This window comes from Truncatella angustata, assembly GCF_020726525.1.
Source record: "Truncatella angustata strain MPI-SDFR-AT-0073 chromosome Unknown BKA67scaffold_5, whole genome shotgun sequence".
NCBI lineage: Eukaryota > Fungi > Ascomycota > Sordariomycetes > Amphisphaeriales > Sporocadaceae > Truncatella > Truncatella angustata.
In genome coordinates this window covers 1,775,259-1,787,632 of record NW_025763385.1, presented here as the reverse complement: position 1 = coordinate 1,787,632, position 12,374 = coordinate 1,775,259, and the positions used below count along the sequence as shown (strand labels likewise).

General features: G+C 47.6%; 4 protein-coding genes across 4 annotated transcripts; 3 read left to right on the top strand and 1 right to left on the bottom strand.

Moving 5' to 3' along the window:
* Window positions 1–120: 120 nt before the first annotated feature.
* BKA67DRAFT_536746 (uncharacterized protein) lies at window positions 121–1,122 on the bottom strand (the record flags this gene model as incomplete). Its single annotated transcript, XM_046100209.1, has 4 exons — window positions 121–426; window positions 623–709; window positions 771–852; window positions 944–1,122. 4 exons carry the CDS (start codon window positions 1,120–1,122, stop codon window positions 121–123), a joined length of 654 nt encoding a protein of 217 aa, XP_045957321.1.
* Window positions 1,123–3,227: 2,105 nt separating this feature from the next.
* BKA67DRAFT_568410 (uncharacterized protein) lies at window positions 3,228–4,194 on the top strand. The gene has a single exon (XM_046103029.1). It carries the CDS (start codon window positions 3,635–3,637, stop codon window positions 4,091–4,093), a length of 459 nt encoding a protein of 152 aa, XP_045957320.1. The 5' UTR covers window positions 3,228–3,634; the 3' UTR covers window positions 4,094–4,194.
* Window positions 4,195–4,442: 248 nt separating this feature from the next.
* Window positions 4,443–4,958, top strand: BKA67DRAFT_659688 (uncharacterized protein; the record flags this gene model as incomplete). Its single annotated transcript, XM_046107495.1, has 1 exon — window positions 4,443–4,958. The coding sequence occupies one exon, from the start codon at window positions 4,443–4,445 to the stop codon at window positions 4,956–4,958; it is 516 nt and encodes a 171-aa protein (XP_045957319.1).
* Window positions 4,959–6,672: 1,714 nt separating this feature from the next.
* Window positions 6,673–8,227, top strand: BKA67DRAFT_593116 (family 76 glycosyl hydrolase; the record flags this gene model as incomplete). The annotated part of the gene is made up of 4 exons (XM_046104905.1): window positions 6,673–6,757; window positions 6,810–6,866; window positions 6,932–6,979; window positions 7,032–8,227. The coding sequence occupies 4 exons, from the start codon at window positions 6,673–6,675 to the stop codon at window positions 8,225–8,227; spliced, it is 1,386 nt and encodes a 461-aa protein (XP_045957318.1).
* Between the last annotated feature and the right edge of the window lie 4,147 nt (window positions 8,228–12,374).

The following is a 12,374-nucleotide window of genomic DNA, read 5'->3' as shown; positions in this document are numbered from 1 at the left end:
CGAGAAGGTCTGGAATTCGGACCAGAGCCAGGCAGTGCCGACTTCACGCCCGAGCGTGTCGACCTCATGCGCAATAGCGGCGTGTTGCGTCGGATCTTCCGGGTAGCGGGGATTGGCAAACTAAGCTTCCCTTGCCGCTAGCACTCGGAAGAAAAGATCGATGAACACAGCGATGGTGATGGAATCTGCCCAGGTAGTGGCAATCTTGATGGGCTCGAAGATGTCGTAGATGGACAGCATCGAAGTGTCCCAGTTGGCCAAGAAGGCCCTGGCGTTGCGGAACATGGTCACCAACGCGCAGTGCACTCCCTGGCTTGTTATTGGAACGTTCGCGCGGTAGAGAGCAGCAACCACGAGGCGATCCCTCTCGTTACGTCCGAAGACGGCGTGCTGGCTCTCGAAGATTAGGCCGGATCGTGGCATGCGCTGTGCAAGGCTGGTGTAGTGCTTCACTTGTTGCCCCATCCTGAATGAACAAGTGTCAGATGCCAAATTTCAGTACGATCGTTCGGGTCTGAGCAAGATCGACTACGAGATTCCTCGGGTTCTGAGCTTCGTGTTAGCAAAAACTCGCGTCAGATCTATCGAGCGTCTCGTCGAAAGCCTGCTTCCAACAGCTTACAACGAGATGAGAGAGGTTCAAAGCTCTACGCTTCTTGATCGGGGTCTTGAATATGGCTGCAGTGTCACTTTTGTCGCTATCGTCGCGCTTCGTCAGTACGAAGTGACCTCAAACGCAAAGGTGTGACCATTCGTTTAGGGTGTCATACCTTGAAACGGCTGCCCTTGCCTTTCCAAAGGAAAACTCGTGAGACGTCAGGACTTGTCAACTCGTCGTAATAGGTGCAATTGCTGTGGTACAGGTCACAGATAAGTGTCGACACAAGTTTCGCATATGGGAATTGCAGGAAGTGCAATGGGATGAAAGTGGAGGAAGACTGACTCTTGGAAGTGAACACGCTGAGTGTCTGTTTTGAACAGAACTGAACTGCCCACGCGGTCGACGACCATAGCCTTTGTTCTTGTTTCACGGTCGGGTGTGCTGTCTACTTGGGCTTGACACCAACGTGCTACATCGATGATAGTTTGGCGATTTTCCAAACTCATTCCAGCTGCTGACATCTTACCTCACCCACCACGTTTGCGGTTGCATTCTTTTAATCCGTGTATAAGCCATTGGTTATGTCATTTTAGTCTCGTTGGTGCAAATTGGTGATTTATTATACAAGGACAAATTCACCATTGAGTTCAGACAACACATTCAAACTCTGAAGCCAAGAAATCTTGAAACTTGTAGAGTGCAAATAAGAAAACATTTTTTATAATTCAGGGAGCTCATAGATTAGTCGTTGTATCTGTATGAGAAATAAAATATATTGCCATAAAACGTACGATTATTTCAGATCTTGGGTGAGCTGATGTAAACGCTATAAGAATTTTGCCAGCCGGGCACAAAGTTGCTATTACTTGTGTGACTCTCGATCGTTCATGCTAACCCGGCGATAGATATATCAGGGATTCCTCTCCTGCTGTCAAATTTTCCAGAATGATCTGGGCCAGTATCAAATCCTCTACGAATCAACCAGTTTATGAACGACCCATCTTTGTGCTTGTTCTGGCTGATAGTGAGACTCCAACCATCGAGTTCGCCCAGATTATGCGTACAACTATAGCTACATTGTAATTTAGTATAAAAGTTCTACAAAGTCTTATTACCATTACATACATTCTTTGAATCAATCCAGCGTATTGCGAGAAGCATGCCAAGAAAGTGAACCATAACCATAAATTGTTTACTCCCTCAAGAGAATTTACCATTGAAGACTTCACAAACGTCTTGCTAAGTGACAATAAATCCACTTGCACTGCTACTTGTTTGTCTCAGTGACTCATTTCGGGGCCAAACATTTGATTCGATCAAGATTCATTATCTCCATCCCGATGCGGTCGATAGCCTCTTGCAGTTTGGACACGTCAACATCTGACTCATCGTTGAAGACTAGCTGACCCATGAAGTCCTCAAACTGCTCGATACTGTAAGTAGGTATCAGAAGCAGAGCCTGTTATAGCTACGGCACCGGCCAGCACCTGAGTTACAATCAGGTAACAGCCAGTCACGTAAGGACCCATGAAAATTCAAGTCGAAATCGTAGCATCAGGTTTGTTGGAAACCACGTAAGAATTACCTGAAGTTCATGAACATCCGAAACTTGACTCAAGCTAAAGCAGTGTTCTAATGGGCGGCTCAAAATTGCTAATCTCGTGAGCAAGCCATGCATGCTGCGAATAGTCTCTGTGGTGATGGAGGTTAGGCTTCCAGACCTCTTTGGCTACAAACGATTGGAAAAAGAGCTCAATTAACACCGCGGTTGTCAGACCTCTGGCTCAAGATGTCGTTTCATGCGCTACTGATCGCTTAGCAAGAGCCGTCCATCATACCGAATGAGAACAGGTCCCGGTCTGCTGCCCCATTCTTCGTCTTGAACAATTACTCCAGCCCAGTAACCTTCTGATCAACAGATTCCTGTCAGCCGCCCCAATACTCTTTAGATCATGCGAAGTAACACATCCGATGACGGCAAGAGAATGCCATAACATTTTTGTCACGGATTCAGTCAAGGATCTACTCAGGCATCACTTGATCATGTTCTCTTGGCTAGAGTTCATCATTCGTTACTATAGACTTGTACAACAGGAAGTATTTTCATCCTAAAAACCTCGGTATCCAAAAATTGATGACAACAAGTCATGTTTTCTCACATCCCCCTACATCGAGCATCATGTGTGTAGCGGCAGGGCTCGTACCAAGTGTGCGTTATCTCGAACCATTATCCATGCGCCCACCGAGCACCGTAGTTAGTGCCCATGCTAAATAATACCTAGACTAGTATACAAATATATGAAGGAGCCCCGAGCCACTGCCCTCACTATTAATGAAGATGTTCTCAGTGAGGACTTGTGAAGATTTTATACGCGCAACACCTCTCGACTCAAAAAGACACTGTGAAGATGTGTGCAATACAATGTGTGTCGAATTGGAACCTTTACACGCTAGTTGATTGATGGTATATCTGCAGAAGAACCTATAGTGAACCAGGAATGGAGTGACCGCTCAAAGAACCATTGATTTCCAAGGAAACAAGAAAAAAAAAAACGTTAATTAGAGGGCGCTGCTGGGAGTGACTGATAGAAAACAGGACATGCCAACCCCGTTGCGACAGAACCCCGTTGTTGAAGGTTGCACAGCATGATGGTGTCTGGGCGGTGGGCCTCCTGCGTTGGTTGCTTCCAAGCCAAGGCTACCTTGAACCACTGATTTGCTACGGCTTTCTTTTGCTAAGCGAAATGTTATCTTGTCATTCGACCACGTTATTCTGCAGATTCCATTCGTATGGTAGGGTGCAGTGCTGTGGAATGCCTGAGAAGGAAGACAAAGTCGCCAGCCTTGGGTTTAAGAAGCGATCTGCGGCGTATGCGCGAGGCAGTCACAACTCAACTTCTTTTACAACACCACGCTTAAGTTTGTTTTCATTCTGACTGTCAGTCTCTGTGACCTGACGGAGTTTTCGACATAATTAGTTTTCAGCAGGCCCAACAAATCTTCGTTGCAATCACATCCGGCGACAAACCTGCGATGGCTGTGAATTATGACTGCCCTCTCACTACACAACGCCGCTCTGATATTGGTGGCGCAAAAACCACTTCAGAGACCAGAGATGCAACTCTTGCACCTATTGCACAAAACAAAAGACCAAAAATATGTTCTGGATGCCACCAGCCAGGACAGCGCCGCATCACCAGCTGGGAGAACACAAATGGCAACGCGGGCCGACCGTACTATTATTGCACGCCATGCGCTAAATTTATCACCTTCGATGACAAGCGAGGTCTTTGTGATAGTAATCCTCGATGCGATTGTGGTCAGCCTAGTCGGGCTCAGGTCAATGGCAGAAATAGGCGTCCTCCGAGAGGTGTACACTATGTGTGCAAGAACGGCTGCTGCGACTTTTTTGCACGCGCAGAAAAGAATGGACAGCAGGTAGCTGTCGCAGAGGATTTCATAGATAGGCTGGCGAACTTATCTATCATCTAAAACGAAGGTTGTTGGAAAGGGGAAAGGGGAAAGGAATTGGATGTAATGAGGCTAGGAATCCAAGGGTCACACCATCAGGTCATATGGGCCATGATCGATGTCTTGAAAATAAAGCCTGAACATACTAGGAATTTTATTTTGGGTTCAACTCGTCTGTATTTCACAAAATGTTTACCTGTGAAGACGTAACCTTGAAGTCGAAGCGATGTCTTGGCATCGCCTTTCTGACAAGCACTAGTCTAAGTGACGGGATGACATCATGAACTTTGCTTTGTCTTGCATGCCATAACCCGTCTCGCGAACACAAACTCCAAGTATAGGGCGCATTTGTGATGCATCGAATGCAAGTATGGCTCCGCTTATCGAGACAACACCACGTGCAATACGCATGAGCTATCGCATTGGCCGCGGCGAGCAGGGTGTGCTGACTTTCGAGCCGTACAAATCTGCGCTGCTGCCACTCTGGCGCTTTCGCACAGTGCCCATCGCCCGCAAGAGCGCAGCAGATCTTTGGCAGCGCTTTGAAGAGTTCGACGCACAGGAAGACTTTGTGGGGATGGACATGTCAAGGAAGTTCATACAGATGGGCATGACCCGGGCCAAGCGGTATGCTAACCATGCCGGGGGGCGCAAATACAAGAAGGGAACGAAGGAGGAGCTCCCGAAGAGCGAGACCCACGAGGGGAAAGGCGAGAAAGAGGCTGCCAGTATGGTGTTTCGAGAGGTCTGGGAAAGATGTAAAGCTCATGAGAGGTACCAGAGGCGGAAAGAAGACTTCTTAGCTGAGCAGCGCTCGTGGGAGAAAAGCCATGTCAAACAAACGGGTGGGGGCGACGTCAACGAAGAGATGCGATCTTGCTCGTAGCTTTGCGCACCATGAACGGAGCAGTATGGGAAGTTTAAGGTGCACTCGTGTTGCTGCCTTAACAGCGCAGAGAAGCCATCACTTGAGGCCGCTTGGACGCGACTGACCTCGAAGGCCTAGAGAGATCTTGAAGCGCCCGTTGCGTAGCCGCCTCAAAACGCTGGGATTGGTTACCACTGGGCTTCTACTGTTGTCGTATAGGACAACCTCTGAAACTCCTGCATTGTGGGAAGATCACAATCACCGGTTAGAGAATCAGTAGTACAATTCGGGATAGAGTCAGTGGTTACAGTCACTCACTGGGTGCAGTAAGCTGTAACGCGACCGAAAACTTCCGCGTACATGGTGTGCCGCGTCTTGTGGCATGAAGCCATCTTGTCTATACTCTCCACAAGCCCAACCAGTCGAAATCGCGTTCGAATGTGCCATTGCAAAGGGATGATGGACTCGGCGAATCTTACCAATCAATTCTTCCCCACGTCGATTTTAGGTCATATCTGGAATCCGCCTAACTCTGTGAAGGCTGTGCTGTGATATTCATGATTTGGGGTTTAAATGAAGCTGATCCAACACAGTTGCATCGTAGTCGATCGTCGATAGACAATTGGCGAAGCTTAATTGAGACCCATATCGCACATAACATCAAGCTTAAAAGGTTGAATTTTGATGTCAACCAGTTTCCCCCATGGGGATTGTGGCTTGGCGGATTCGTCAGTAGTCAATCGTGAGTGAAATTTGCCTGGCAGGGGCTGATTTCTCGGACAAGGCGAGCTTTGAGCAAACAACAGCTAGCCGGATCTATCATAGCTTTCGGCCAATTTGGCATTACGAATCTCTCCTGGATCTGCGACAACAACCATCAACGGGCCGAAGGCGAGAGCGAATGAAATTGGGTCCACCTTGAATCCTTCACACTTGGCGCCCCTGGCGCCGTTCTGCCGTTCTACTGCGGTACACGTACAGTACGATAGCGGACCACGCGTCGCCAAGCTGGTCCAACAACCCTGCAAAAGCTTGTCTCGATCTTCTTCACTTCTCCAATCGCCGGTACAAAAGACGCGGCATCTCTTGTCAAAGCTTCGCGCAACGACATGCCAAGCCATCGTCGGATTCTACACGGTTTGTCGGTCAACTTTTTGCAACAGCTGGCGATGGCAAGATGACTCTACAACAAAATGTTGTGGGTTGGCACCAGGAACATGCCGAAAGCAGTTAGGGGTTGCGGTTTGATTGGCTGCATAACTTGTGCATGTGGCAGATCCGAACGTCCCGCAACTTTATTTGCATGCATGGAGGCGTTGACCGGGAATGTCAAGACGGGGAGGGGGTGCATATCCCTATCCTAATTGATCTGGCCACCAACAATTTCCGATTCATCGTTGGAAATGGAAATATCGTTGGCGGTTTCATGGAACCTGGGAACATGCCCTCCATCTACATACACAACTTCGTGTTGAGGGCGCTCAGCCACCATGTGGACCCTCATAACCATTACGAATCCCCTGCTCCGCTAGGCCCACTACATCGTGGGTATCAAAATCGGGGCGCTATGTCATGCACCCTTTCCGCCGTCAGAATGTAGGGGGAGACATTCTTCAATTCTTCACCTTCTCTCCAGTCTTGCACTCCGTGATCCAGCGATCCAGTGAAGATCCAGTAAACAACTGGCTACACCCCAACCAAAGTCGCTCATTCCTTGCTATCCTTTGTAATCATGCTGAAAGCCCTACAATCCGCAGGGCTGATCAGCCTGCTGCTCAGTCGGGCCGGCGCGTTGACCATGGATTCTTCCAGTGACGGTGAGTTTTCGCCATGTCGTGAGATAAGATAACGATGACTGATCATGTGAAGCCTCCATCATTGCCGGCGCTGGAGAGTGTGCGTACAACATGGTCAAGTACTATACCGGTAAGTCGCGCCCTGTAGTCGCAATTGTGGCCATCAGTCAAAGCTTGCTTGCTGACGTGAACAAGGTAACAATACTGGTGACACGCCCGGCAACTTGCCAGACCCGTACTACTGTTGGTAACACCTCAATAAATCGAGTGTTCTTGGCTTGCTGACTCATGCCAGGGTGGGAGGCTGGTGCCATGTTTGGTGCTTTGATCGATTATTGGGCTTTTACTGGGGACGAAACATACAACGCTATCACGCTCCAGGCTATGCGACATCAGGTTGGAGACGACGCCGATTATATGCCAGCAAATCAAACGAAGAGTTTGGGAAACGATGACCAGGGTTTCTGGCTCATGGCATCCATGACTGCTGCCGAGATGAACTTCACCAATCCCGACTCAGATGAACCACAATGGCTGGCGCTCGCCCAGGCTGGCTTTAACGAATACGTAGACAGATGGAACGATGCCACCGCCACATGCGGAGGAGGCCTGAGATGGCAGATTTACACTTTCAACAACGGTTACAACTACAAGAACTCTATCTCGAATGGATGCTTCTTCAACATTGCTTCGCGCTTAGCTCGGTACACGGGTAACACAACCTACGGCGATTGGGCGGAGAAGATTTTCGCATGGGAGGAGAACGTCAACTTTATCAGTGACGACTGGCAAGTTCTCGATGGTGCAGGTAACGCGGACAACGCCAACTGTACCGAGATCAACGGTGCTTTGTTCACCTACAATGCTGGAATTTTCGTACACGGTGCCGCCTTTATGTACAACATGACCGAGTCTGACACCTGGAAGGAGCGTGTCACGGGCTTGGTTACCAGTATTTCGACAACCTTCTTCCAGAACGGTATCATGTGGGAGCCGCCCTGCGAGAGCACCTCGGCCGGATGTAACACCGATCAGCAAGCATTCAAGGGGCATTTGGCGCGTTGGTTGGCATACACAGCCAAGCTAGCTCCGTTCACGTACGACACCATCAAACCCCTTCTTGAATCTTCTGCAACGGCTGCCGCCGAGCAATGCAGCGGATCCCCCGCTTCTAGCTGGAAGGGTCATTCTGGCACGGCCTGTGGTTTCAGTTGGCTGGCCAACTCCACTTGGGACGGACACTACGGTGTGGGTGAGCAGATGAATGCCATGTCCGTCATCATGTCGAATCTGTTTGCCACTTCCCCGTCGCCATACACTTCCTCGACCGGTGGTAGTTCGACAGGTAACGCCGATGCCGGTGCAAGCGATAGTAGCAAGATCGCGACCGCTGCCGTCATCACTACTGGCGACAAGGCAGGTGCCGGAATCTTGACAGCGTTGGTCCTGGCATCATTGCTGAGCTCTGTCGTTCTCATGATCAAAGAGTAATCTTTAGCTTAGGTGATACCCAATGATTCTCTTCTTTGTTTATATTTGAAATTGGACTGCATGACAGGATATCAGCAGCATTGGTGACATAGAATCGCGCTCGGAGTTTGGGAGTCCCGGCATTTATAACCACGCGGGTCTTGTATAGATCCAATGTATCATCAGACTTAGCCAGGCAAAAATTAAAGCAGCTATAAAATTATAACTCAATTTGCTTTTACATGCTAATATGGATGAGGCCACTTGGCCTGCACGGCCCAAGATGAGGGGGATCGTAAAGCGCTATTCTTTGCATTGGAGTGGAGGTAGTGGAGAGACTTACGAGTGGTGATCGGTATATTCAGTTTGTGGAGTAAAAGCTAACAGCAACCGAAAATAGAGCCGGCTCCAGCAACTTGTGGTCCCGCCACGACGTTGTTTCCCCAGATCTCAGTATTGAAATGGTAGGCGAGGGGGAAAAAGGCGATCTTTACACTAGCTGGTTATTCTTCAAACGGACTCCATATCTGATCCTCCGTGAGAAGCTTAACTAGTGCCAGCGTCCTTGGCGAATGACCATGTATACGACTAGTCAGTAATTTGATGAGTGACTATATGGTAAAACTAAGCTTGTGGGGGTTTCTTCGTGGCCTGGCTTGTACAGGGTCAACTGTCCCCATCTTTCCATTGACAAGAAATAATACTGAAACTCCAATGGCCTCATTTCAATCCCTCCCATTCCATGATGCGCTGAATTTAACTCGTGACCAGGTTCTCAGTATTTACTAATAGTACATTGAATTCCATATAAGCTAACAAACACAGAGCCATCCTAAATTATGGATGATCATAAGAACCTTAACCCGTATCATTGTTGACTTGACGGATGGCAAAGTATAAAGTGCGTTCCGATTGGTTTCAATATAACTCATAGGCCAGACTGAATTTCACACATGAAACAAGAAGAAGAAGAAGGCGAAGAAGAAAAACAGCGTATACAATCTCGTGTTTGGACGGTCTTTCTTTGCGCTTGCCTGATTCCACTTGCTCTACGCCAGACGTCGGTCGCAATCCGATCAAAACCAGATACAGCGCAGCTCAAGATGGCTTCGGTGTTATCGTGACTAACAATGTGCGTAATCCCAGGTAGCAGAAGGCAGCCACGCGTAAAAAGCACCACCGTGCACTCACATTTCCATTGTTGTTGCCCAATGGGAGAAGAATAGTCTTCACCTGATGGGGAGCGGGCCCTCCACAAACAATGCTCAGCAACACTCTGAGCAATCCGGTCGTCGGTTTCTGTCACTTGTTTCTCCAGATATTAGATCGATAGTCTATTGTCATGCCTGGACGGAAACAAATCTCACCTAGCGTCTGTATCCCGCAAAGGCTCTTCGAATTCTTTATGACCTTCAGATAATGATTCGGCGCCGCATTACTGGCTGAGTCAGCCCCCTCATATACAGCGGGAACTCCTACATAACCAAACGCCTGCGTTTTTTTTTTTGAGTGGTCTGTGAATTGCGATCTTTTGGTTTCGAATTTTCTCTCCATCTCGACTTGTGGCTTTTCGCGACTTTTCTTTGAAGAATCAAGGGAACTTGTTTTGCAACATTACTGACACAGCCTGTGCGAAATTAAGATTCCTCCGTTGTGCGTTCTGACGAAGGAGGCATTCCTGAAATTGTTATTGAACTATCATTCGCCCCTTAAGCAATTCTTAGCTGGGCAGATTAAATTCCACCAATTAAAGCAGTTTGTTGAAATTATAAACAACCTTCGAAGTGAATACAACATAAAGCTGCTGATTAAAATAAGTCAAAACCTTATAAACTTATCATAAGTTCTTGGAGATACTATACTATATTTAAGTGGATGACAATATACATAACAGCTTAGGCGATGGCTAATGGGAGCCAACCTAGCTGGACAGGCAGTTCTACCAGGTAATCGTGCTCGTTGTAAATCCTCCGTGGTATATATGGATCAAGGTGCAGTAGGGCTCACTAAAGGATATAGTCTTTGCTCATTTTATTTAGGTATCTGGCGGACAGAGTACCATAGCACCGCATCCATAGTCCCAATTTTTACTCGGATTGACCAGGTTGATCGGAACGTGCGAAACGCGCAATACCTCAATGGAGGCATTTTATAGACTAGTCTAGCCAATGATTGACAACAGTCACAATGGAACATTTTCGGACCAACCCACTCTACTCGCGGCAATATAGCGAAACTGGCAATACGCAAAATGCATGTTACTGAGGATGCAAAGAACGGTGTTCCTCGCACTTCCGCCAGTGCTCATGTATAATTACAAATGGTGGATTGCTACCGGCGTGATGGTGGTATTGTCATCGCCAAATACGACGTGGTGCGGGGCGTGTCGACCACCCGGGCGTAGGGTCTAATAGACGCAGGACATCAAAATCTTTCCTGTGACCTGTCCCACATTAAATCCTAGAATTAGGGGGAACATTTATGTATAAGCGCTGGAGTATCAAGGGTATGCTTCAAAGCTTATGCCAGAACTCTAATTTAACGACAACTGTTGCTTGACAACAGATAATGAATCCACTTTATAGTCTTCAGCATAGAGCTATCTGTGTGATCGCAACATCCCGGCAGCCAAGTATGATGAATCAGGCTCGTGCGGTGTTATGTTTGCAGCCTGGCATGCGTGAAGCTGTGCCAGCATCTACTCTTTGACATTCATCTGATCGTGAACAATATAGTTTGGTTTAAAATGTGATAGGAAAAGAAACCGAAACCAGGAGTTTTCCACAGCCAAAGGCTGGCGAAGAGATGCGAACATGTCAGAAGGGAAGAGGCAAATAACGAGAAATCGGCAGTGAAACGGAGTGGAAACCATGCCATCCTTGACAGCCGCGGAATTTAAGCATTCAGAAGGTGAGCAGGCATCATCGTGTTGGTGTGTAAGCAGATCTCAGATCCCTTGCGTCTCCCGTCGGCATGGCATGGCCAGGTCAGAACAGACAACCGATACTTCATAAGATGCCATTCCAATAGCTTCCATTAGCTCCTCTACGCCCTTTTCGCTGTATTTCTTTTCTTCCTTAGGCTGTAAGGTCGCCGCTGCCGATCGTGCCGTCCATAACTTACCGATGGCGCAACTTTGGGCTTAGTCTACACAAAAACCTCTATTGGAAACTGGATCTATTGGCTATCAACAGCGACCACCTCGAAGATTTAGCGGGGAATGTGTTGACCCAGCCAATGTATACTGCCTCTAGTAATACAGATATGACCTGTTCAGCGCCTCTAAAATTCCAGTCTTATCATATTTCAGACCGCACATTATTGTAACACTCAGTCCTTGTAACGTCTCTTTTCGTTCAAAGGCACCAATTTACGGCCACTGTACATCTCTATATCAGGCTCTGTTAAAGTTTTGCTATGATGATAGATCTTACATCAACATCATCCAGAAACAGAAACCATGATTCCTAAAAGGTTGGACATAAACGTGGCCCGATGGCACGCAGATTAGTCAAGGCGTAGATTGTATTGAATATCTAAAGAGACACAGCGCAAGTCTGCGTACACTATTGGCAGATCTCAATAGAGAGTAGGTTCACAGTAGCGCGGACCTCTTTATGTACAAAGGTAAGCCTACTCCTCCCCTTTCTCGTAGTCCTGATCTCTCGTGGCTCCTGCTGATAGGATTATGGCCCAGGTTCGGGAACTTGCAATAAGGCCCAGGGCTCAGGTGAAGTTTGCACCCCTTATAACGACCCGAACAGTGGAAGACTTGCAGGCGAGTGCTCCCTCGTTACGTCTGGCTAAGAAACTCGACTGTCCCATGAATACGTAGTATCCACACGCCGGTACAGACCGTAAAGATATTTCGGCAGAATGCAAACCGTGCGGAAAGATAATTCGGCAGAATGTAAACCGTGCGAAATGAAAATCTCAAGGAAGCGTAGTTAGTTCAAGCACTTGAAAAACGTCCCCATAGCTTATATGAATAATGATTCAAGGATTCGATGGTTATTTTGAACGCCAAACGGCTGATTCGTTCTGCTCATGCTAGAGACAATCTCTACGAATATCAGTGTCATTAGTTTCTGCTTAAACTTAATTGGCTTCGAGCATTTAACTTATGGTTTAATGATTATAATGTGTTTCAGTACCCACTACCTTTGTT